Genomic DNA, 26,704 nt, shown 5'->3' with positions numbered 1-26,704 from the left:
ACTGCGGCGGACAACGCACCGTGTGTGCCCGTGGTGAAGTCACCCACGTGTGTCACAGCAGTCTCATTGGGAGTCATTCAGCTTGGCGACCCCCGCTCGTGCCCTCCTGCACCGGTTACCGAAGGCGTTTCCGCAACCGCAGACACGACGTGCGCCAAGCAGTCCGTTTTAAAAGAATATGCTCTAATAGCAGCGAATTTTCCCGCAACTGCGAAGAACTTGGGAGCGCGCTCGAAAGACAAAGCTATCGGCCCAGCATAATCACAGCAAACGCCAGCAGACTCCAGCAAACGCGCAGACGAGCTCGGTCGTTCAGATCTGCTCAGTATTAGCAAAAGATCCAGGGACATTTCGCGGACAAACGTAATTTTGATATATGTGGCCTCAGCTCCAAATGTTCACCATATTAATAGAAACATTTCAACATTTTCATACAGAGCGAGTGGCTCAATGGAATCTTCACGGAACAACCACGCGTGGTCTACCGAAGACCACGGGACCTTCGTGAGTTACCTACTAACCTCATCTAAACCACGTCTTTACGTCATGAAGGCTGTCATCCTATCAACAAACAACGTTGTAAAGTGTGCGTGCACATGATGACATGTAAAACAGTTTCAATTAGCTCATCCAGATTTTCATTAAAAATAAATGGTGACTAGACTTGTGACAGTACCAACGTCGTCTGTATTCTCGGGTGTTCAACATTCAAAGTTCAATTCATAGGTCAAACGGAGAAATGTTTCAGAATTCGCTTTTATAATTATCGTATACACGCCGCAAGCCTCAGCAATCTACCAATGTCGAAGCATGTTAGTACGCGTGGCCACAATGTCGACAAAATTAGGGCCACCAGTATTCAGTTCGATTTCAAGACAAATCACGATAGTGAGGTGAGGGGATCCTTCTTGATCCATAAATTTAACACCATTCGTTCAGGTATCAGTAAAAATGTAAGAAAATTAGCTGTGTCCCACAATAACAACATGACTTCTTAGATTAGTAATTTTAGGGACTTGCTTCTTTGCTCGCGCCTTGTCCATCGTGCCGTATTCGCTAGCTCTCAGTTCTGCCGCTAGAGGCACACTCCGCTGCACACTCGGCGCTTGCTCTCGGCGCAGAAGAATAACAACTGCGCGAGTTAATTACAGGCACTCACATGTTCTACTTTACTTCACCCGCCGGCTTCTTGACCAATCCCCCGTTGTGGGTGTGCGCCAAATGCAAGGAACAAGCAAGCAAGCAAGTCTCCACCTGGCACCCAGCGAAGGTCAAACGCCAATCTCGCTGCTCTTTGACGAGTACGCCGAAGAACTGTCCTTGGGCGTATCTCGTCTTGGGCGTACCTGGTCAAATCACCGGGCCTCGACCAACACTATTCACAAACGCGAGCAGCGAGATCCGCGGGACCGATCGCCGTGGAGTGGGGATGAAAGTAATGAGGCACAGCGTTTCCGAGAAGACCATGACGTTCAAAACCAACGCCGCCACCAGTGCATTCACGCGGCAGCAGTTCGAGACGAGTGTACGCGAATTCATCGACAACGTACTCAACAGAAATCGCGTTTATGCGGGGCATACCCAACACGGTTCAATACTGTCAAGACCGTCGAACAGAAAACAGTTCGGTATGAGTCGCCAGTTGGGTAAGCCCCACGCGTTCTTGACGCATTCTGCCGTGGAACTGCACTGGGACCGACTTTTCGAAACGTTGGAACGGCTCTGACAATAGAGGAATTTGTACGGAGGATTCAAGGGTTACCCGATCATCTCCGAGCAAGCTCCTCTAACATCATTCAATTCGTGGATATGGAGTGTAACGTGTATTAGTCATTCGTGATTTATTTACTTCAGAGCTCTTTTTATATGTCCTGCCGACCATACTGCGTACCACGTGTTGATGCGCAAGAAAATTTGAAACTTGTATAACCATCTAACTATCGCATGTCAGTCATGTTAACGCTATCTGTTGTGACAGATTACCCATTGTCTTTTATTTCGATTTCGTGAGACCAGAAAAGCGGCTGCATTGTTACAGACCTACTTACTCTGACGAAGGCCATTCCATGAACGAAACGTTAGTAAAAGCATTTTTCGTTTCACGATGTGATACCTGCAAGTTCATTCAATATATTAATATATATACATGCGTGTTTGCCGCGTTTCTGGCTCTTGCCATCGATTTATCTTTTTGCCCTGTGCTCCTGCGCAACTCAAAAGCATTGCCTCATGTTTGGCTTTTAATACTACGAGTGAGCTACCTTGGAGCTCTCTTTGAGGGGCTATGTGATGCGCAAGAAATGCTGTTCATACTCATTTGTGTACACATGGTCGCTGAATAAAAAGAAAAAGATTATTAGTGAGGGCCGTAGAGTGCAATAATGAGCCTGGCAGACGCTCTACATTTGTGCACATCACGTTGAATACAAAACAGCACGCCGGCTTTTCAATAATGGTGGATAAATCCTTTAAATAAGGCAATTTTTCGTGGAGTTAAACATTTTATTGGTTTGATTAGCAGTGGTTCTGCAACCCGCCGTAAAAAAATGAAACAAGATAGTAAATGTGAAGTGACTGGGAATCAGTGTGTCGGAACGGAACCAAGACCAAAAACAAAAAAGAAGAAAAAGATATTTTTGACAGGAATGAAAACGTAACCGAAACTTTGTCTATTATCTCGTTCCGAAGTGAAACCGTATTTTTCAATCGTTTTTCGGTTCACGGGAAAACTTCGCAATCCGGAGCATTGTTCATGGAATGTGAGCATATCTGAGGGTATATAGTATTAGCGCGTACCTCAGGCTGGAATTCCGAATCAAAGATGTGTTGAAATTGTGCGAAAAACGAAAACAGTAGCAACCAGAGATGTTTACATTACTGCAAGTGGACTTTTGCGCGCCTGTCACGCAGGCCAAAGTGGAGAGGGCATCGTGGGCGCAGAAATTTGTTACAGCAAAAGCTGTTATGAGATCGCAACAGCTGGATTTGGCGCCACAGTTGTCGGCCGCCGCCGCAGCTGTCCGTGACCGCTATCGCGTGAAATAAGAAAAAAGATAAATGACAAACAAAATTCTAGGATTGGATGGCATTTTAACCCGCGCCCTCTGCGTGACAGTCGGGTCTTCCACCACAGTGCCACGCTGGTTCCTGTAACTCCTTCGCAAAAATACTCTATAGAGGCGTTTTGTCGGGCAAGGAATCGTGTTAACATATGTAAAATTACACCATCTCCCGCTAAAGGGGACCATGAGGCGATGCGAAGCCGGAGCACTTGCACGATCGCGTTCCGTTGGCGTTCGTTGGGCATGCTACCGACCTCGCGTCGTGGAACGCGAATAGGGACGTTACGCGCGTCGTATCTTCCATCTAGCCTGGCCGTTAATTCTCACAGGGCGAGCGGGGAACGCAGTCGATAGGCGGGCGAGAGGGGGGCAGCGTAGGAGAGGAGAGAGTGGGGGAGGGGACGCGCATGCGCTGGTGCTCATCTCGGCGTTGCGCAGGAGAGAATTTCGGCATGTCTAGCCCGCGTTTCAGAGGACGAGTGTAAAGGGGGAAGGAGAGGCGAAAGGGAAAATGGGAACGGGAGAGGGGGAAAGGGAGAGAGCGAAAGGGGAGAGGGGGAGTGGAGGGGAAGGGTAGAGGAGGTGTGTGGAGAGGGTGTGCGCATGCGCAGTAAGGGTGGTCACGCCGCATACCACCACCACCGGACTGAACTCCGCCATAAGATACTTCGCATCTAATAAAGCGTGGCAGAAGAGTAAAATAGCAACCACTCATCACACAATGCTAATAGCGTAAAGAGTGTGTGGTTTAATGCTTCCCTCCAGGCTGTGGAGTTGCCACTCCTGAAATGGAATGACTCCGGAATCATTCCACATTTTAGCGACCCCGGAATGAATAGAGAATGGAATGGGGACAACGCTTGGAGGAATGTAATGGAAATGGCATTAAAAGCCTTTTGCGCGGAGTGGAATGGGAACGGAATGACGTCTTTTTCCGAAAATAGAGCACGTGCTTTTTTTAAAACTTCAGATCTTAGTAAGTCAGAGCCTCGAATTCAACAATAAAGCAGTATTTTTTGAAATGGTTTGGCTGATTAGAAGTACGGTACATTTGAAAGCAATGCGCTTACTACAAACCGAGGCATAAATTAGTGCACAAACAAATGCATTATCCCAGGAGATACTGAAGGGATGGACAAATTACCCCTGCGCGTTGGTTCCCATTGATACCTCCCCCCCCCCCCCGGAAGTGGCGAATACTCTATGCACAGCCTGATCTTTATCTCAGCATCAGTGTAGTACATGACACACGTAAATGACATTTGCGACGAGGAAGACATCGCATACCTGCGCACAGGCGAACACAAAAAGCTCACCTCACCCCATTCATGCTTGCGAGGCGCGCTTGACCAGCAGTGCGGCCCAGTGTTCCGTATCTGATGCAAAGGCACAAGGTGTCCAGCGGTGCACTGTTCCAACTAATACCAGCATATCTAGAGGGTTTGGTGCCCCATTAACCAAATCTTAGTTTTCTCCATATTCACGACCACTCCAGGCGCGTGGCAAAACTGCTTAGCCTTCTTGAATGCAACTTTTGTCGGCATAAAATTACTCAATCTCGTACTTTATTATTAACACATTTAAGCTTAAAAAAAGTATTAAAACATCACCATTCGTTCAAACATGCTGATCACGCAAACACTATAGGTAGCGGGAGGACTGCTTCTATGGGAATTAGTAGGGTGATTGTACTGCACGAGATATGTCACCCAGCTATTGTCCCTCAGCCTTGGTAACGTGTTTTGCGTAACTTTGCAGTCCTTAATGCACTTGATGAGATCAGCTTTATGGGGCGTTCATTCATAACTCGATAAAACTATCAAGGTGCCTTTCCTACGTTGAGGAATTGCAGGAATGGAATTGAACTGCCCGGCCATTCTCGGAGTGAGAATCGACTAAGTTTTTTCATTCCGAGGAATTGAAAGCAATGAACTTGCGACAAGTTCTAATTCCCCGGAATGGCGTTGGAATGGAATGGGGGCGCCCATTCCGCAACACTGCTTCCCACTCACTGTAGAGTGCTCAACCATAATTCTTCATCATCATCTGCCACAGTCATAGGCGTGCGCACAGGGGGGCAGGGCGGGCGGCCGCCCCCCCCCCCCTAATCACCTAAGAGGGGCGCGCAAAATCTGCCCCGTACATTGACCCTACTAGACACCTAAGAGGAGGGGGGGCGAAATCTGCCCCATACATTGACTTAGTAGGATGGGGGGGCGCAGCGATGAACTTTTGCCCCCCTTAATGGGGAACCCTGCGCACGCCTATGGCCATAGTACAAAGTGCACATAATGCCTTACAGATGCGTAGCGGCTACCAAGAATCTCCGAAAAATGATGAAAACTGACATAGTGGAAACATCGCCACTTCAGAAAAATTACGATGATTTATGGAGTAGTGGGTGCTTTACATGTGTACTTGTACTAGTCGGTCCAAGAGACTCAACAACGGTCTCTACGAAGCCCGCTCTTCCACCTTTCGCTGGGACTGTGCTGCGTGTTCCGCGCAGGCCTCGCGATCTTTTTATCAGAACAGCGGTCTCGCACATCAGAGTACACTCAATGACGTGTGCTGCTTCTGAGATCGTGCTCACCCCTTTGACACAAAGCACTGAGCCCACTGAAAAAATTCGGATTTGTCTTTTGTGAAAATAAATATTGTGACTTTAAAATAATACTGGTTTGTGCTAGTTGGTAGGAATTCGTGGTACAGTTAATTCCGCTCCTCTGAAGAACGTGTTTTACCCTTGTCCTACTTTCTTAAGAGGAGGGCAAGTAACTACATCACAAATACAATGGTTCTTATGACTAGCTTAACTTCAATTTTTGCATTAAAAAAACCGTTACGAACCGTTACGGAACATCTTTTTTTTGGTCCGAAACGGAAACGGAAAGGAACATTTTGCACCGGAACGAAAGGAAAGCCGAAACGGAAAACATTTCGTTCCGACACCCTGGCATGTGTAGTGACTGCAAAACCTTTCAGTCAACCTGCGGAAGTTTTGTGTGCCTCGAACTGAAAAAAATTTCACCATCTCCCACTAAAGGAAATCATGTGGGGATGCGAAGGAGCGCATGGGTCGTCTTAAACTTCCGTTCATCAGGGACACCTTGCTCGATGTTAAAGCGTCCTTCCATGTGGAGCACACCATGAATTCACTGTAGTTGCTGTTGCTGTTGCTCTTGTTGGAGCACGCCACACGGGTTCATAGCGCGTCTGCAGAATCTAGTTTACTGACGTCATCACATGATTGCTGAGAGAGTGTAAAGGGGAGAGGCCACAGCGTCTTACCCAGCCCCTTACAGAGGCCCGAATGCGCTAGCGGGCGCCAGCACACGTGGTTTTGACTGCGTTACGTCAAGCTAGGACAGCATACGGCAGCCCGGGCCCCTAAAGTGCTCTGCAGGTATCATCAACAGGGCGGTCGAAGAACAAAACGAAGAAGACTTCTCCTTGGCGCGAGCGCGCGCTCAATATGTTACAGATGGCTATGGTAGGTTTTAGAAAGCGGACGGCCGCCAATGGAACTACGGACAAAGCCAAGCGCTAAAGCTGCTTCGCATCTAAAAATCTAGGTATTTCAAGCGTATATAACTAAGATCTCAGCACAATGACTAGAACATGTCACCCGTCTTGAGCAAACCGATAAACCGACATCTTGAGGGGCTTGTTGATTTTGGGGTTTAGTTCACTCGAGTGTTCTCCTGTGTGTGAAGATTGGTGTGTTTGGTCGTCATCTTGAACCTTTTACTGCGGAACCATCTTGAGCAAAATATTGAACGCATCACCATCGTGGCGTTCAATGTGTCACTACCTGACGTATTTCGCTTCGATGTTTTCCCGTCACTCACCCACGAGAAAACGAGCTCTGCGTTTGCATTTGCATGAGCAATAGATAGACAGTTTAGCGAGTTTCGTCCCATTTCTGAATTGGGGCTCACCTATGAAATCATTAATTTCCCCGATTTTTTTCCAACGACGTCAGTATTCATTACGCGAACAAAACCTTTATGTGCTTGTGAAAGAGAGGCTGGGAGCTGCCTTCATGCAGCCTGAACATCATGTTTGTAATCTCTCTACATTCTGTTTTGCCGGCGCCGAGAGCAATGTCACCTCTTCATGCCTTAGATATGATAAGGCAGCATCAGCCTGAAGGAACGACAAATCTTTTATCAGCGGGTCTTTGTAGGGCAGTCCAGTCTTCAGCTGTTGAACTCCGGTGACATAAAACGGCAGGCATCTGCTTCTGAATTCGCCCTTTTCTGCGCTGTACTCTTCAATGAGAACCAGTTGTTCCTCACGGTCACTTCCCAGATATCCTTGTTCAAGCAGAACGTATGTGCTAGGGTCGTTCTCATTCACGTCTTAGCCCTTTATCTGTGGCTGTTTCGCTGTGACGAAATTGACCAGAAATGTTTTATAAGCTTCTCACTTTCGTAAGGCATAGTAGGCACGAGCACTTCTTCTGAATGGAGGAGCGCATTGAAATCTGTGATGCTCTTGAGAGAAACATGAGAAAAAACAGGTACGCCTTATTGTAAGGATTCCTCATTCTTTCAAGTCATTGATCTGCACTCAATAGCTTGTCTTTCACACGTGCAGCGAAGAAGAAGTGCTCCAGGGCAGTCCTCTGCTCCAACAGCCGGTTAACCCAGGTAAACAGCGCCGGTCAGCGAGTGTTAGATGGCTTTAAAAGCTTTTCCAATATGATTGTGCATCTTCTTGCGCTTCCAGAAACGTAGTTTACAAAGCTGTGAACCATCTCTTCCAGGGTTCTCAGTAAGCATTCAGCTGCAGCAGTACTTGTAGGAAGATGCGCTGAGCATACGCACCGAAAACGACCACATGTTTATTGACTTTCATCAGGTGGATCATTACCTGGTTATGCTTTCCCCCCATCACACTCACGTTATCAGATGCAAGGCGTATGATATTGTTTGTGGAATACCTCTATTGTCGATGCACCGTTCGAAGGTTGAGAACACACTTTCAGCTGTCCCGTCGGCGGCATTAACTTCAACGAGTTCCAACAAATCTGTTTTTACTTTTCTCAAGTCTTGTCTACATACCATAACAAGACACAGCGTTGTTTCTTGCTGCTAATATCAATGGTTGCATCAATTGAAACAGAAAACTCCGTTTCTCGCATCGATTGAACTAACTCCTCAGTCTCAACAAGTACCAGAATATTCTTCACAACGTTAGTGCATTTCCTTCGGCTCAGGGTCACTTGATCTATCGCTTTGAATTGAAAAGTATCTTTCAACAGCGGCAGAAGGTGATCAACTACTCCGAAAGCGCGTTGTTTGTAGCGAAGAACTGCCAGTTTAATTTCCGCCGTGTTTACGGCCCTTTTCAGCGTAGGTTGTCTAAAAAATAGCACTTATTAACACCGTTCCGTTGATGGATAACACGGCTGCCTAGTGTTTCGCGGTTTTGTCTTGGTTTATGTAGTCATGTGCTCACAAACCAAACTTTAAATTCCAGCCGGTGGAGCTACTCTGATGGAAACAGCTCCAGAAATGTTTCTTTCCGCATTGTCACTTCGCGTTGAAAGCGCAGCACGTAGAAGGGGTATACGAGCTGCCCGCTGATGGCTCCTGAGATAGCGCTTGCGCCAGCGGTCGTGACCACGCACTTAGAATCAAAGTTCAAATTTGCTGCGTGACTGACACTACCCGCCCCCCCCCTCGCGTCTTTTCATGCTGGTTCAAGACGGGCGGACAGTTTCCTTTCTGCTTCGACGGCAGATCTCCCGAGCAAGGTGATGTTATCGCATGCGTCCTCCGAGCGACGTAACTGAGCCTGCTCATTTGATCTCTGCTTCGGCTGCGTTCGCCGCCCCCGCACGCGCGCTTTTACTTGCGGTGGAACCTGCGGTGCGTGGGGGATCTTATCAGTTGGGACTTTACACGGCAAAAACCCGTCGAGACTGTCCATATAATTGTTATCGCAATTAAAAAACTCCGTATGAAAAAGAAAGCATTGTCCATGAGGATTCGAGCTTGCCACCTCTTGATCACCAACCGAGCACGCTTCAACTGCGCCGCAACAAACACGTCCGTCTTGCCGTAAAAGGAATAGTAAAGAAAGTAGCACACTGTTTCGTTTCATATTTTGATGTCGCATACTCAAGGAACACGCGACCGTCCTTTCCAAATCAAGCTTGCCTCTTTATTAGACAAAAACAAATGGCTGTCGGCAATGAATGACATGCCGATATTGGCCAGAGCACTAAGTTTCTATAAGAATTCCCATCTTAACTCCGGAAAATATCGAAGAGATCGAGGAACAGGGTGCAGTTTGCCAGCTCTTACTGCCGCATGTTATTAGCCGTTTCTCGCTCTTCCTACTGGTGAACACGTACACAAACTTTATGATGACTCGTTCGACAAATACGCGCGTACATGATTTGATATTGAGTAGTTTTCCCGTGAAAGCGACCATATTCAAGTACTGCGCGCGTGCCTATACTGATCTGCAGTGCTATCGATTTCTACAATTATAAAAGCACTTGGAAAAAACAAAAGAAGAAACAAATACAATGCACTGAAAAAAACAGACAGTATGTTAGTTCGGTAAAGCGTACTAGTTGACAAGCTTGTGTTCTGACATATGATTCAGAGAAGTACCGGCAAGTGCGGCCGGGAGCATCCGGGGAGCCGGCGTGTGTTGCTGAAAGCGCGTCACATCGATGGTCATCGCTCCTTGTGCGGGTGCCGTACAAAAAGGCAATGATTCGTCTAGGTTAAGCGATGTCCAAGCTACAGTCATTCTTATGCGTCGGAATTGCCTATGCTTAAATCAAGAAATGTCAGTGGCATGCAGACGGACTCGCCCGGTACGCAAGGCCTAACGCTCTCTCGGAGTCGCACTAGGGAGGACCGATCTCGGCCACGGTGTTGGAGTATGTATCTTACACTCTGACCTCGGCGCAGGTGAGTCGCGATTGTTGAAGTTTCTCCATTTAACCTTCGGAACCTTTCTGTTACCTGGAGTGTAACTGAAGTAAGTGAAAGTGCAAGAATTGCCCGAGATGCGCTTCCGGTGTGGCAATGTCGAACGACGCCTGTTGTGGCCTCCGTTTGGAGAGGACGCGAAGTCAGAGCTCATTTACTTCTCGTCAACTACACGGCGATGCCTCCAGACTTATAAACTCTGCAATATGGAATCATTACGGCAACACATCGCGGTTTCAAAACTGATATATGTGCATTCATTGCTGCTACGTGCTCCGCAAGAATAACTATGTATAATGACACTGCATGAATAAAAAAAGCGTGCTAGAAAACGAATTTACCACCGTTGGCTGCTTTATGCTATTACCATATGCTTCTCCACATTCGAGAGGTAAACAATAGAAATGAAAGTGATTTCACATACTACGTAGTGCCGTGAGCAAAAGTATACGGACCACGGGAGCGCGTGCCGAAGTTGCGGTTTGCGCCATCTAGCGCCGAGCTGTCTGTTGTCGAGAGCATTGCTCTGGCAATTGCGCGGCCAGACCTATGCTCTCGACTGCAGACGGTTAGCCACTAGATGCCGCAGAGCGCAACTTCGGCAGACGCTCCCATGGTCCGTATACTTTTGCTCACGGCAGTACATATCCTGAAAATATTGAGCATCTCATCATCTTTATCTGCCAAGTTAGAATTTGAGACACATTTCCGGGACCCGTTACCAGGATAGCATCTTTCGGTTCCATCTAATCAAACATTTCATATTCAACGCTACTGAAACATTTCGCCGCACACCAAAAGCAGCGCGCGGCACTGCCAGACATAGTAGAGGCTCCAGTATGCGCTAGCGCACTCTCGGGAACATTCTAGCGTCTTCAGCTCTTCCCAGTCAGCGCCAGTGTCACAGCGGCGATGCCAGTGCCCCAACCAGTGCGACCCAGTTTTTCCCCAGCTCGTTCACCTGAGAGCCAGTGACTCCGAGCGTGTACCAGTGTAGCTTCAAACTAATTGATTCCCCTGCCTTTACATCCTTCATCTCTTCCACCCCACACAATATCCCTCACTCATACTGCCCCTATTGTGGAGCCTAGTCCACAGTGTATCACGGCTCCTAAAAATTTCCACAACCACCGGGCTGCCGCCCTATTCCTTCACCTTCACAATCCTCCTGGGAGACTGCGCTGACCAGCTCAGAGCCGCAGGAGCAGCGTCGGCTCATCCAGCGGGCACGTGGTGTGGCGTTAGCCAATGGAGCCCTGAACTAAGGGCTCCACGCAACGAGGACTATCTTTGAGGCCTTCACAAATAAAATTTTTATCTTTCTCTCTCTCTCTCTCCGTCAGTGCGATCCAGTGCCAAAACACGTACTGGTACCACGCTTGGGGTTCTAGAACGGCGCTGATTTTTGCAATCGGGCTCACTTTTAAACCCAACAGAAGGAATTCGGCCATCACCCTAGTTTCCTGCTAAAAGTTAGCCAATTAGTTCTCGACCACGTTTAATGTTAATTTAAACATTCTAGCCTATTTTACGACTCATGAGGTACGCAGCGGCCTATACTTTAGCTGGTTTTCCCGAATCTGCAGCTTTAGTCTGCATGATAAGCAGCGCGCGCGACATTATTGCATCCCCCCAAATGCAGTCGCAAAGTCTAGGAATATGTGCGTAACCAATTTGCTGTGAAGCTGAACACGACGTCGATCATCGCGATACGCACGCTATACACAGCTTCCGATTCTTACGCATGAATGCATCGACTGTACAGCAGACAATGAAGAAACTTACCAATAGGCCCATATCTAACAGCGCCACCAGGTAACAAAGTGCCAAAGGGGTCACTGAAAAAGGGAGCGCCATACTCTTATGCTTTAATGCAGCAACGTCCAATGACAAAACAACGACGGACATGAATTTGAATCATGTATACGTTATGCAAACTTAACCGCTGTGGTATAAAAAAAGCATACAATTCATTAAAAAAATGTGCGCAATTGTAACGTTAAGCTACCTCGCATTGTTTACATTTCCATTGGTCATTAGCTGTTTACGATTGGTCTAGGTTTTCTGGGTCACGTATACAGCACCTGCTTGTAACGAGGTGCAAGAGATGGAGCAAAACTGATCCATGGCTTAGTGACCACTTACGCGCGACCACGTAAAAAGGTCAGAGAATAAACTATTTATTTTCCATACGGCATATTCATGGCCGTTAGTTCTTCGGCATTCGTCAACCATTTTTTGGAGTGCCATAAAATTACCTCCGTACTTCGCGACATCACAAATGAGTGAAATCTCATGACATTGAAATGACGTGTGCAAAGTAAACAGCGCATTCATAATCTGGGCATTAACTAAACATTTTATGAAATAGCTGCACAGTATCTTCTGCACGCAATTCAGTAAGCCTACCAACCAAATATATTGGCAGCGGGCGCTTATAGCAGCTGGCGAGATAGATTCGGATGCGTATAATCAATGCTTGCAGTTGTAGTAAAACGATGTTGAGCTGTTCGTGCGCGTATACAACCTTTTGAAGTCATCCTTGCTGAAAACAGCGGTCGAGAAATAAGCGGCGCTTAACGTGCTTGTTTATCGTCCGTGTTTTATTTTGCGCCGTAAAATTCAATTTAAGATGAATCAAGACCAACTAACGCGGCTGTTAATTCACTCTCTTTAGTCCAGAACACCGTGGACCTTGACCATCTCCCTGCTACGCTAAATCAAGTTGTGGATCAAGCTTGAAAGCTGGGCTTCCCAATGTGCTCGAGTCCACTGCGATATTCGTCGTCTTGTTTGAAGCCGCTGCAATCGCTGCAAGCTACCATACGCGTCTGATAAGCAGGACCAAGCAAGTTCATCGGAGACTTGCTTGGTCCTGCATCACCCATCAAACCCTTACTGGTTACCGCCTGTATTTGCGTCACTGCAGACTTAAATTCCAGGCCAGACAGAACAGAATAAAACAATTACAGACTGATCTAATGTTGTAGATCTCTTGCTCAGCGCTAGACTGCTCTGCAATGTTGGAGCACAAGGCGCGAAAGTGTCGAATAAGCGGCTCCAAACGCAGAGCCTACAGTGCGTGGTCGTGAGACGCGGAGGACAATCTTCACAGCAGAAGCATAGGACCAATTCTATTATATAATTACGCAATTGTGTTGAAGGAAAAGTTCTCTCAATTGTCGCTGTACTAGCGTGCAGTCTACAGTAACCCCTATCAAAAGTGGGGGAGCTCCGCCCCCCTACCTTTTCTCAGTGATGGGGCTAGCACCTCCATTGTCCCCCCTCCGGTAGATACGCCTGTGAGGGTGAAGAGGAGAGAAAGGAGGAGGGGAGAAACTAAAGCATCACACAGAAGGAATGAGAGAGAGATAGAGAGAAGCAACGGCAGAAAGAGAAAGACGGAGACAATTAAAGAAAGAGAGAGAAAGTAACAGAGAGCGAGAGAAAGATAGAAAGAAAGAGGAAGCAAGAAATACAGAGAGAGATGAGGGCAAAGAAAAGGAAGCAAGCGAAAGATAGATAGAAAGACCAACAAAGGTAAAGAAATAGATCGAGAGAAAGAAAGCAATATAAGTAAATAGAGACAAAAAAGACGCACAAAACACAGAGATATGAGAGAATGGGAAAGATATAGCAGAAGAAAATATGGCAAAAAGCAAAACGGCAACAGCCAGGACTACCTACGTGTCCATGAGCTTCGCTATATCTTTAGCATGTTTTTACTTTGGCAAGAACCGATAGTCCACAGTTGCACGCACACCTTTTCGTGCCAACAGCAAACACCATTTTGATACGACTGGAGCATATGACACATCGCGAAGCGTACTGGCGAAACATGCACTCCAGCACCTTGATTATTGGCACAAGAACGGAACCGACAGGAACTGCTGTTTTTTACTTGTCATGGTTTGTCAATGGTGTACTGTAATTATGCACTGCATGGCATTAAAGTTGAAACGTGCGGGATGCGTAACTAGGAATATTACTGTGCCAGAGATTCCGTGTTGCATATGAATACACTCGCATAAGATGAGACTCCGTCTCGTTAGGCATTCATACTTTGAATTTTGAGATGGCGCCGCCACTTTTGATACATAAATTACTGCCTGGCAAATTACGGGCGCAGTGTCTCTAATATTCTAGACTACCTTGTGATAGAATTTAATTGAATTTTTAATAATACTTTCAATGCTCTTTAACGCGAATCTCTTACGTGGCTGGTGCGCATTTGGTGCCGTTTGGACTGGTACCTTCAAATACAAGTTATAGGGGGTTGCTGTGGAGTAACCAAATTTTATTGAAGGACACGAGAGCTTTTTAGATGCGAAGCAGCTTTTGCGCTGGGCTTTGTTCCATTGGCGACCGTCCAGCCTAGCATAGCCATCTGAGCGCGCGCTCGCGCCAAGGAGAAGTCTTCTTCCTCTTGTTCTTCGACCGCCTTCACGATGATACGTGCAGAGCACTTTAGAGGCCCGGGCTGCCGTATGCTGTCTTAGCTTGGCGTAACGCGTAAAAAACCATGTGTGCTGGCACGCGCTAGCGCGTTAGGGCCTCTGTAAGGGGCTGGGTAAGACGCTGTGGCCTCTCCCTCTTACACTCTCTCAGCAATCTTGTCATGGCGTCGACGAACGAGATTCTGCAGGCGCGCGATGAACCCGCGTGGCGTGCTCGAAATAGAGTTCGGGACGAGTAACAGCAACAGCAACTACAATGAATTCATAGTGTGCTCCACTAGCAAGGACGCGTTAACATCGGGCAAGGTGCCCGTGATGAGCGGAACTTTAAGTCGACCCACCCGCTGCTTCGCATCCCAACATGGTTCCCTTTAGTGGAAGATGGTGTAATTTTTAATGACAACTTCCAATTAAAGAGTTCGGGGGTGGGGTAGGAGGACAGGCAATGATACCCTTTCCCCCTCGCTCATTTAACTCACGCTTGTGAAGAATAGCATAGAAGAACAGACTGTTGGGCATTGAAGCAAAGGTAAGTAGACGGGAGTATAAAGCTGACGAATAGTGAGTGTAAGCGGGCAAAATGTCGATATTGAGGCTGAAGATCTTAAGAGCTTAAGACTGTGTACTAGCGAAGGACAAACTGCTGGTTCAGCACGTTTGTATACCGTGTGTAAGGAATTATCGCTAGAACAAAAAAACGCACTCATTAGAAAAATCGAAGTCAAAAGTTTCTTTTGTAGTGTTCGTTTTCTCTTTGTGTGCGTGTTTTTCTTGCGTCAGTTTACATCAGCCAAGAACGTCTGAGCGGCAGTTGGTCGACAGGACCTGCCTACAGACGTCGGCCAGGGGGCTCCCGGGCGCCCAAGGGTAAAACAACATATATACTGATTGTTAAAATAAACTTGTATCAATCCATTCATCCGATGCGATGAGTGCGAGTGCTTGTAAGTTGTTACAAATGGCGAAATAAGTTAACTGACTTTGTCAGATAGGAGTGCATCGCCTTCTTCACGTAGGGTGCATGCGAGACAAATATTAGCGCAGCAATCGCAATTAGCGCCGGCCTTCTTTCTTCTCATCTATGCCAGAGAGTTCTACCTACAGGCGTTTATTGCTCCAAGACAGGCTAGAAGGTGGAAAAAAGTGGTTTTGTTCATATATCGTATCAGCGGTACCATAAGTACACACCCTTGTATGATATTCTGAATCTTTTACCAGACATGTCATTCACACGGAATGAATCAAAATTATCGCCGAGTAGTGTACCCAAGGCGAAACATCCGCCAGAACGCACGCACTGTGGAATCCCTTCAGTGCGAAGCAGTCAGGGAGGAGCTGCATACTCTAGTATGTCCAGTGCACGACCTCCCATTTATTCTCGTCATCCAGTCACGTCACACAATACCAATTTTGGTGTATATCCAACTAGCGAACCGGCCGTGCGCGAACCGTGAGCGTGGCGTGTAAATCATGCCTTACATGGCATGCGTACCATTATTTTCATTTTAATACCTGTCATTCATGTTCCTCATATAGTCATGTTGCGCAATACGAGTTTTTGCATATATCAAGGACGTGGGCCGGCCGCGAGCGCCCCATGAATGTGCCATGTGAGTCATGCCGTACATGACATGAACGTCATGATTTTCATGTGAACACCTGTCATTGGTGTTCTCCATACAGTGACGTCGCTCAATAGAAATTTGGTGTATATCAAACCAGTGAACCGGCCGTAAGGACACCAGGAGCATGGCATGTGAATCATTCCTTACATTATATACATGTCATTATTTCCATGTTACCACATGTCATTTACGTTCGTGATACAATCAAGTAGCGCAATACCAATATTGGTTTTTATAAAGCTAGCAAACCGGCCGCGCGCGCGCCATGAGCGCTGCATGTAAATCATGCCTTACATGACATGCTTATCATTATGTCCATAATGCTGCCTGCCGTTTAGGTTCGTCATACACTCACGTCGCGCAATATCAATGTTGGTACATATAAAGCGCGCGAAATGGCGGTGGCGCACGATGACTGTGTCATTTTAATCATGCCCTACTTGACGGTCATGTCATGATTTTGAATTTACCACCTGTTATTTACGTTCGTCATAGAGTCATGTCGCGCAATATCAGTTTTTATGTATATCAAGCTAGCGTGGCAGCCGCGAGCGCACCATGAGCGGGACATGTAAATCATGCCGTACATGACATGCATATGATTATTCTCATGTTATTATCTCTCATTTGTGTTCGTCAGATAGTCACGTCACGCAATACCAACTTCGGTTGAATATCAAGCTATCAAAACGGTCGCGAGAGCACCATGAGCATCCCATGTTAGTCATGCTCTACATGACATGCATGTCATGATTTTTCTGTGAACACCTGTCATTTATCTTCGTCATACAGAAATGTGTCGCCATACCAATACTTGTATATATCGTGAGACAACATTTAGACAAGACTCTTATTTATTGACCCTCGAGCCTGAGTCCCTCTGCTCAGACCCAAGTAGTGATGATGAGAATCTACTAGCGAGACGATGAATTGTATAAATAATGCTCACACTAATTTCCCCGTGCGCCGAAGCGGCCAGACTTGCACCCTCAACTCACAGACACGCTGACGTCACCGGCGATCGCGGCGCTCTCATGAGCGCACTTGACTGTTTGAGCGTCGGCCAGCCATGACCTCCGATTTTGCGCGCGGACAGGTTGCGCGCAATCTCGGAAGCCCAGTGTGCCCGGCAGCACGCCGTCTGGCAACAAAGACGAAGCTCGCGGAGTGGTTGATATCTGCTCCGACAGGTGCCGCCACACTGCCAGCCGATCCTATTTTATTTTCCTGTACAACGAAAACCTGGAAAAAAATGCGGACAAACAAAAAGAATTCGAGAACTATCACCGATAAGCGTAAACTCGGGCAATGTGTTTGTGTCTTCAAGGATGAAATTACAGCCGCAGACACGTGGGTCGTGGCGTTGAACGGATAGCGAAAGCGCGACGCTCATTGCAGCGAGAAGCTGAAGGGATTCCGCTCGCCAGATGCCTCACGAACATTGCACGATGTCGCAGCCTTACAAGTCACCAATTGCTAGATATGTGGTACCAAACACTGCTAGGGCAATTCATTGTGTCCAAGAAAATAAACCTCGAGATAAACACTATCGCTGAGCTTACGTCAACGCGGAGCACTTTCTAACACAGGCAGACGATGCTTGCTGCACACAGGAGGTTCAGTGACGTGAAATGAACATATTCAAGAAGACCAGCTGCCTGCGTGACGTCGCGCTTCCAAGACGACACGCACTTGAAGTGGGTGGTTTGAAAATGCGTTCGGCGGAGGCGCTGTGATCGGTGGCGATTCGCAGCTTTAATGCCTTGTAATAAATTACACAGTTTACGCACAGAGCTTAATTCAGTGTGAAAATGATCCTTAGAGCTTGCTCTCCCGGCCCAATGTGTTCGCACAAAATCGTCAAAACAGTTTCACGGTCCCTTTATTAGGACGCGGGGGCACCATGACTCAAGACAATGGCTTCGAGAAAGAAGGTGGCCACGTCAGAGGCAGAACTACAGCGTAGAGGAGCGGTCTCTGTGTACCGCGTGAGATGGTCAACCGCTGTCACGATCCAATGATATCTTGCAGACGTGACGGGAAGAGGTTCGACTAGGTCTGTTTCAACATTGGCAAAAGGTTCCTCGTAACACGGGATTAGTTGAAGCAAGCTAGCAGGAGGGGAAGTCGGCCGCTTGCGCCGATGATATAGTGTGCCAGAAGAGACGTACTTCGCAACAGAAGTGGAGAGGCCAGGCCCAAAGAAACGGCTCCTAATGCGGCTGTATGTTTTGCGGAATCCTAAGTGGGAAGCAGACGGGTCGTTGTGAAAGGCCTCAAGGACGTGCGCGCGAAGTGAACGTGGTAGAATGGGAACTCATCGGTGTCCATAATCATTGTAAACGTATCGGTGCAGCAGGTTGTTTTCAAGCTTGGAGTGTACGAGTTGTCGGCACAAGCTGGCATTAGGTGATGAAGACATTGCGCAGAGGCACTGAACAATGCGAAGGCAGCATGGATCTTGCTGTTGACAGGAGGCCAACTTAGCGCAGCGATTGGAAGACAGCGTGCCAGTAGCCGCCTGCGCCAATAACCTAAGTGGATGCGTAGCCTCATACTCATGGGACGAGTGATGAAGAGGCTTGCTCGGAGAAGATGGCAGTGGGAGAGGGCAACAAGAGAGGGCGTCGGCATCTTGGTGTTTTTTTCCCAGATTTACAACGAACGTCCAATGCGTACCCTTGCAACCGGAGCACGAAGATACCGAGGCGTCCGGACAAATATTTCAGTCATGAACACCGGCATAACGCGTGGTAGTCGGTAATTATCGTAAAATGGCCTCCGTAAAGTTACGGGCGGTACTTTCTACTGCCCAAATTACAGCCAAGCATTCCTGCTATGTGATCGAGTAGTTTTTTTCAGCATATGTGAGTTACGCTGGCGTAGGCAACGACTCTCTCTCGACCGGTTTTATCACGCTGTAGTAGGACGGCACCGATGCCATGGCCACTAACGTCGGTGTGCAGACAAGTAGGAGCATTCTCGTCGAGATGACAGAGCATGGGGTCAAATATCAGTGCCGCCTTGAGGGTGTCAAAAGCGATGGATCAGATCGGAGCAGATAGGAGCGGATGAGACCGTCGTGGAGGACTGGCTCGCGATTTATGAACGCGTGATTGTCCCCAATAAATGGGACGACACTGGAAAATTGGCCAACTTGGTTTTCTACATCGCGGGTGTGGTAGGCCTGTGATAAAACAACCACGCCTCAGATTTCGTGACGTGGTCCGACTTCAAGACCGCCATTATCAACGTGTTTGGCCGCCCTGCCGTTCGTAGGCTGCACGCCGAACAGCGTTTACGAGAACGAGCTGCGCAGGCCGGTGAATCCTTCACGAGCTACATAGAAGACATCCTCGATTTATGTAAGAAAGCCGACGCCACCATGCCTGAGTCTGACAAGATCAGGCAGATTAAGAAAGGCATCGACGGCAATGCCTTCACGATGCTACTCGTCAAAACCCCCTGCACAGTGGCAGAGGTCATAACGCTCTGCCGAAGTCATGAGGAGCACCGCCGGCAGCGGTCGATGACCCGTCGCTCTCCATCACGCGACGCCGAGCTCGCGTCGTCATTCAGGACGTTCTGTACGACGTCGAGTTCATCATAATTGCTGCATGCGCCCACGACGTCACCATGGGATGGGATTATTTCTCCCGCCACGACGCCGTAATTCATTGCGCGCCAGCCGAAATCGAACTCTCCCCGTTCTTAGATTTGACGCCAGCAGACAGTTGATCGGTATCGAGCAAGATCCTCGTCAAAGATGACACCAAAGTGTCCCAAACTCCTCAACGGCTGTGTCAGTCGACTGCGCTGGTCTCTCCGACACCATTGCACGCATTTCGCCATCCGACCAAGTTTGCACTAGCAAAGGCTTGCTGGTACCTTTCGCGACTGTGGAAGTCACGCAGGGCAGCTCCGCTATTTTTGTTACTAACTCATCTCCGTGCATTTTTACGTTGGTGCGAGGGGAATGTCTCGGCAGAGCGGAACCCTTCGAATACGCATAAGTTATGGACGCGCCGGATGACACGCTCTGTCCCAGTTCCCATAGGCTCAGTGCTGTATGCACGTCCGATTCGTCACCTGCTGATGTGTTTGGTTGTTCCATTGCTGATAACATCACATCGGTCCAGCGTTCTCAGCTTCTGTGCCTGTTGGAAGAATTTCGCTCTTCTTTTGATGTCGGCAAACTTTTCTCGGCCGCACCTCCAATGTTAGCGCATCGCATCGACACTGGCGCCCAACCACCACTACGGCAACGGCCATATCGCGTGTCTTCCGCAGAACGTCGGTTAATTAATGAACAAGTCGACGATATACTTCGACACGATGTAATTCGCCCCTCTGACAGCCCATGGGCCTCTCCTGTTGTTCTCGTTGCGAAGAAGGACGGTTCTGTGCGGTTCTGTGTGGACTACCGACGGCTCAACAAGATCACTCGCAAGGATGTTTATCGGCTGCCGCGAATCGACGACTCTGTTGACAGCCTACAAGGAGCAGAATTCTTTTCATCTGTTGATTTGTGCTCGGGGCACTGGCAAGTACCCATGGCTGTTGACGCTTGTGTTACATGGACGACGTCTTGTTTACCTGGACGACGGGCTTGCGTTACCAGGACGACGTCGTCGTTTTCGCTCCAGACTTCACGCATCTCCAACGTCTGTGGCATGTTTTGGCGCGTTTGAGGAACGCCGGCCTTCAACTCAATCTGAAGAAGTGCCGATTTGCAGCACGGCAGATGTCAATCCCCGGCTACGTCGTGTCCAAGGACGGAATCCTTCCCGATCCGACCAAGCTTCGGGCCGTGGCTGAATTTGCCAAACCTACGTCCGTGAAAGAACTGCGCAGTTTCGTAGGACTGTGTTCGTACTTTCGACCATTCATACGTAACTTTGCCACCAACATATCGCCGCTGACGAAGCTGCTTGGAAGTAACGGGCCCCTAAATTCGTGGTCGGCCGAGTGCGACGACGAGTTCGCAAAGCTCCGTCGTTTGTTGACGTCTCCTCCCATACTACGCCACTACGACCCTACGGCCCCAACCGAGGTACACACGGACGCCAGCAGTGTAGGCTTTGGAGCTGTCGTTGCGCAGTGCAGACCACGGTTCCCCGAATATGTCGTCGCATCTGCAAGTCATACGCTTACTAGAGCTGAGACCAATTACATCGTCACGGAAAAAGACTGCCTGGCGATCATCTGGGCTCTTGCAAAGTTTCGACCTCATTTGTATGTTCGCCCATTTGATGTCGCCACCGATCATCATGCGCTATGCTGGTTGTCGTCATTGAACGATCCCTCAGGCCGTCTCGCCCGTGGGGCACTTTGCCTCCAAGACTACGACATCCGCGTGCTGTACCGTAACAGAAACCAGCATGCTGACGCCGACACCCTTTCACGCTCCCCCTTGCCTGACGACAACGCCCTCTGCTCAGTATCTTTCATTGCCGTTTCTTCCATTGAGGTTCGTACCATCGCTACCGAACAGTGCAAAGGCAGATGGATCGCCTCCTTGATCGACTTGCTCACTGATCTGTCGGCAACACCATCTATTCGCGCGTTGCCTCGTCAAGCCCACCATTTCGCCATTCGTGACGACCTACTGCACCGACAGAATTACAACGCCAACGGCCGCCAGTGGTTATTCATGATACCTCGCAGTCTGCGTTCTGAAATGCGCGAGTCATCCCACTCTGATATGCAATGCGCGCACTCTGAGGTATCCAAAACTTACCACCGCATTCGACAACGATACTGCTGGCGAGGGATGTTCCTTTACGTGCAGAAGTTCGTTCGCTCGCGCCTCGATTGCCAACGCCGAAAACCTGCAACGCACGTGTCGCCAGCAGGTCTACAACCATTACCTTGCCCTAACCGGCCATTTGGGCGCGTGGGCATCAATTTGTACGGGCCACTTCCTCTGACGTCGGCTGATAACCGCTGGGCCATCATCGCTGTTGACCATCTCACGCGATACGTCGAAACCGCCGCCCTCCCATCGGCTACAGCGCGCGATGTTGCCTCCTTTCTGGTACACCGCTTCATACTGCGCCACGGTCCACCCCAGGAGCTTCTCAGCGAACGAGGCCGTGTCTTCTTGTTGGAAGTCATCGAAGCCATTCTCAAAGGGTGTCATGCTGTTCACCGCAAAACTTCTGCTTACCACCCGCAGACGAATGGCCTAACCGAGCGCTTCAACCGCACGTTCGGCGACATGCTCTCAATGTTCGTCGCCGCCGATTACACAAATTGGGACGAAATTCTGCCATTGGTCACCTACGCATACAATACCGCTTCTCAGAGCATTACGGGTTTTTCGCCATTCTTCTTATTGTACGGAAGGCATCCGTCGCACACCATAGGCACGATACTTCCGTACAAGCCGGATCTATCTGAGTCTGCGCCTATTTCAACCACAGCCAAACTTGCTGAAGAGTGTCGTGAGCTTGCCCAGACCTTTACGATGGATGAACAAGAGCGACGGAACAGCATTCAAGGTGACACCACCATTTCTGAGCCCAAGTTTCCCCCGGGAGCGCTCGTATGGCTCTCGGTCCCTATCACTGCAACTGGCCTCTCTACAAAACAACTGCCGAAATACGAAGGCCCCTACCGTGTCGTCGAAGAAACCTCCCCGGTGAACAACCTGATCGAAGCCATTGATCCTTCTTCGGTCATGCGCCGTCGAGAGCGCGACGTATTCAACGTGGAGCACCTCAAGGCCTCCTACGACCCACTCATAGTGACAAGCTGTTGGGTCGCCGGACGCCTCCCTTTTAGTACCCGAGGTAATTGTGGCGAATCCTTGGTACTGTTTAATGGGTTGCGCTCTCCAGAGGCTTTTAGTGGGTCGTTCTCTTCTGAACGCCACGCGCGTTCGGAGTCTCAGCTTTTGCCTTGACTGTCGCCACTGCGTATTGCCACTGAGTGCCGTCCAATAAACACCTTAACATCGCAGTTGTTTGTCAAAGTGAAGGCTGTGCCCGACGTCAGCAGCTTGCGCAGTGGCGATGCGATGGAGGCGAAGTCGTGGATATACCGTCGAAAATAAGACGCTATGGCGAGAAAACTGCGTAACTGCTTTTGATTTTCGGGACGAAGAAAGCGTGTCACAGCGGTCACCCTTTCAGGATCCGGTCGAACGCCATCTTTACTTACATGGTGGCCCAACACTATGGTGTTCTTCTTGGCGAACCGACAATTTTTCGTATTGAGTTGAAGCCCAGCGCTAGAAATGCTCGTCTAAACTTCGCTCATCCGCTCAAGATGCTGACGGAATGTGAAGAAAAAATGGCAGTGTCATCCAGATAACATAGGATGGTTTGCCACCTAATTTCACAAATAACTTTGTGCTATTGAACTTGAACTCATAGAGGCCATCATGTGTTGCAAAGGCCGTCTTTTGCTTGTGCGCTTCGTGCATAGGTATTTGCCAATACCCTCAATGGAGATCGAGACTTGAGAAATATTCAGTGACCTGGTGGGAGTCAAGGGCATCGTCAGTTCGCGGCATCGGATATACGTCTTTGCGCATGATCTTATTAACTGCTCGATAATCGACACGAAATCGTACCGAGACGTGCATCATCCGCACCAGCACAACAGGCGACGACCTAGAACCGGGCGACGGCCGAATGATGTCGCGTTTCAGCATGTCAGTGCCGTTGTCCTCGATGATTTTGCGCTCTGCGGTAGACACGCGGTATGGTCTGCGGCGTACAATCGAATTGCCCACGGTTTCGATGCGGTGCACTGTGACGGAAGTGCGCCCCAGAAGCTTGGGGTGCACTGTGTTTTCGAAGTAGAGCTATGAGATCTTCCTTTTGCGCAGCGGAGGCATCAGGATTGATGGTGGCAGTTAAAGCTATTGGTCGTCGCATGGTGATCATTTGCAGTAGGCGACAGTAGTGCATCTGCGTGAAGAGGCATCAGGGCAAGAGGCTCGGTGTCAGCAAAGCAGGCCACAGCGGTACCTTGGGACAGAACAAGTGGCCGAGATGTATTGTTGCGTGCAGTGACTAACGATCAGCTGTCATGAAACCTGACCAAGCTAGGCGCAATTACAATGCCACCGGATATCCCGCGATCGCATGGAGCGAGCAGCACATCAGCATTAACGAAAGTATCAGACGTAAATGTGAGAACATTCTCGTTGCCAGGTGGAATGGAACAATCAGCCGCCGTGACGAAACGCAGTTTACGAGCATCGTCATCAGGTGAATATTCTGTGTCCGTCATGTGAACGACTCGCTGATGACAATATATCACGGCCGACGCTTAGGAGAGAAAGTCCCATCCTAAGGTAAGTGCATGGGTACAGGATGACAGCACGAGAAACTGGATGTGCTGAAGTATGCCGTCGATGAAAACTTGCGCTGTGCACAAACCAACGAGCTGAACATGAACTGCATTGCCACGCCGAAGGAGTGGTCCAGTATACGGCGTTTTTAGTTTTCGCAAGCGAGAACACAGTTCAGTGCTAATGACGGAAAGCGCTGCACCCGTGTCTACCAATGCTTGAGTCCATACACCTTCAACACATACCAACAACACATTTGAGGGCCGCTGCGGAGAGTTTGACTTAGCCCGAATGATGCACCTTTACCTCCCGAAGCCGCACTATTTAGTTTTCGGGGCGTTGGCGTGGGGTCGAAGTAGCTGATCGAAGGGGACAAGAGGAGCGGTGCATCGGTTACGGACAGCGGCAACCTGAACGGAGCTCCAGATTGTACTGTAGTGGAAGTCGTAGGTGCACCGGTAGAGCGAGAGGACTGAGGGACCGGACAGCACAATCCACCGCTTGTGAGACAACGTTCAAGCCGCAAGACTCTTCTTTTTTTCCCTGAATCCTGAGCCCCGCTTCCCAGACCCAAGCGGTGATGATGAGTATATACAGGTGAGAAGATGAGTATGAATACTGGTCGCAACATTCATTTATTAAAACGGCCGCGAACGCCCTGGGACAATATTACCTAAATCATGTCATACATGACATGCGTTCCATGATTTAGAACCGGTCACTTATGTTCATCATACGCCTTTGTGACGCCATACCAATTTTGGTATATATCAAGTTAACGAAACGGCCGCTAGCGTACTAAGACCATAGCATGTAAATCATGCCGTTCATGACATGTATGTCATGATTTTGATCTTATGACCAGTCATTTATGTTCGTCATGTAGTTACGTCACGCCATACCAATTTTGGCATACATCACATTTTTCGAAACCGCCACGAGTGTACAATGTCGCAGGCGGATAGATAGATAGATAGATAGATAGATAGATAGATAGATAGATAGATAGATAGATAGATAGATAGATAGATAGATAGATAGATAGATAGATAGATAGATAGATAGATAGATAGATAGATAGATAGATAGATAGATAGATACGCTCAATGTTGCAGGAGTTCGCTAAGAAATAGTTCACATTTAAATATCATCGCCTAGTTCGGCGAAACAAATAATGCTCACTCGTACTCATTCATTGAGCTACACTCACCACGTCTAGTACCCAGACTAGCCAAGAATATATTCATCCAAGCTCACTCGCACACAGATTCGTCAAAATACTGTTCAGTTTTAGGTCACGCAGGCTGAACCTCGCCTCAGTCTTATTCAGCCAAACTCACTAGCGCCGATAATGACAACAAATTTGTTCAGCCGCACGCACTCAGGCTCACACTCGCCAAAAGCCTCCTCAACCTGAATTAGGGCACTGCGCGGGCTGTGATTCTCGGCCCAGCCCTGGCCGGGGCCCGAGACACGTTCAAATTTACCCGACCGAGCCCGGTCCGGCGACTCAAAGCGAGACCCGGGCTCGGCCCAAACCCGAGAAAAAATTTCGCCTACCCGGGCCGGCCCGGCCCGACAGGGGCCCGAGCCAATAATCTAGGTGGTGTTGCCCGAACATAGAATCGACCGCAAAGGCATTTTAAGTGGCAATAATTTTAAGTGGCATGCTTGGCGCATACTTCGCTGGAAAGTTTACTTTAATCTACGGTGCTTTCTTGTAAAACGGCGCTGACTCACCGTGGAAACAGTTGAGCGGACATACTTGGTACGATGAATGTTTGCTCGGCAATGGTATATACTGTACCTAATTTTCTAGGAGTACAATCGGGATCATCAAGAGCGTTTTGTAACAAAGATTGTCCGAAGAAAAGTGGTTTGCAGGATGAGTCCGGTTTCGATAAGGAGCGCAGTGAAGAAAGAGGGGACAGAGAACAGAACGCTCTCTTCACTTTGTTTTTATCGCTATCTGTATTGAAATTTAAATGGGCATGAGACTGAAACAACGAATCGCCCTAGATTGATAAATTGTACTGTGAGAAATATAATGTCGTTAATTTCACCAACACAGATGCATTAATGAAGGAGAAAATTAAGGGGAAAAATTCATTTTTAAATTTCGCGCCAGAATATGCACGCGTGACAACACGGATTTCAAAGCGTATTTTTGTATTTTGGCGACTTTGGCTTGTCGAAATTTCCTAAAGCTTCGTAAGTCTACGGCCTTCTCGGAAGACAATGCGCCTCCTTTTTACCGATTAGGAACTGTGTTCGACCTAGCAGACGCCGTCGCAAT

At 48.4% G+C, this 26,704-nt stretch overlaps 1 protein-coding gene across 1 annotated transcript in view; it reads right to left on the bottom strand.

The window, feature by feature from the left end:
• Positions 1-26,704, bottom strand: part of LOC119402347 (venom metalloproteinase antarease TserMP_A) — a 64,837-nt gene that overhangs the window by 33,508 nt on the left and 4,625 nt on the right. Inside the window, exon 2 of the mRNA XM_037669491.2 lies at positions 11,807-11,859. Coding sequence (XP_037525419.2) covers positions 11,807-11,859 — 53 coding nt within the window. The remainder of the gene's footprint in view (positions 1-11,806; positions 11,860-26,704) is intronic.

This window comes from Rhipicephalus sanguineus, chromosome 8 (assembly GCF_013339695.2).
Source record: "Rhipicephalus sanguineus isolate Rsan-2018 chromosome 8, BIME_Rsan_1.4, whole genome shotgun sequence".
NCBI classification, from domain to species: domain Eukaryota; kingdom Metazoa; phylum Arthropoda; class Arachnida; order Ixodida; family Ixodidae; genus Rhipicephalus; species Rhipicephalus sanguineus.
The sequence above is the reverse complement of the archived record's forward strand: the minus strand, read 5'-3'. Positions and strand labels throughout refer to the sequence as shown.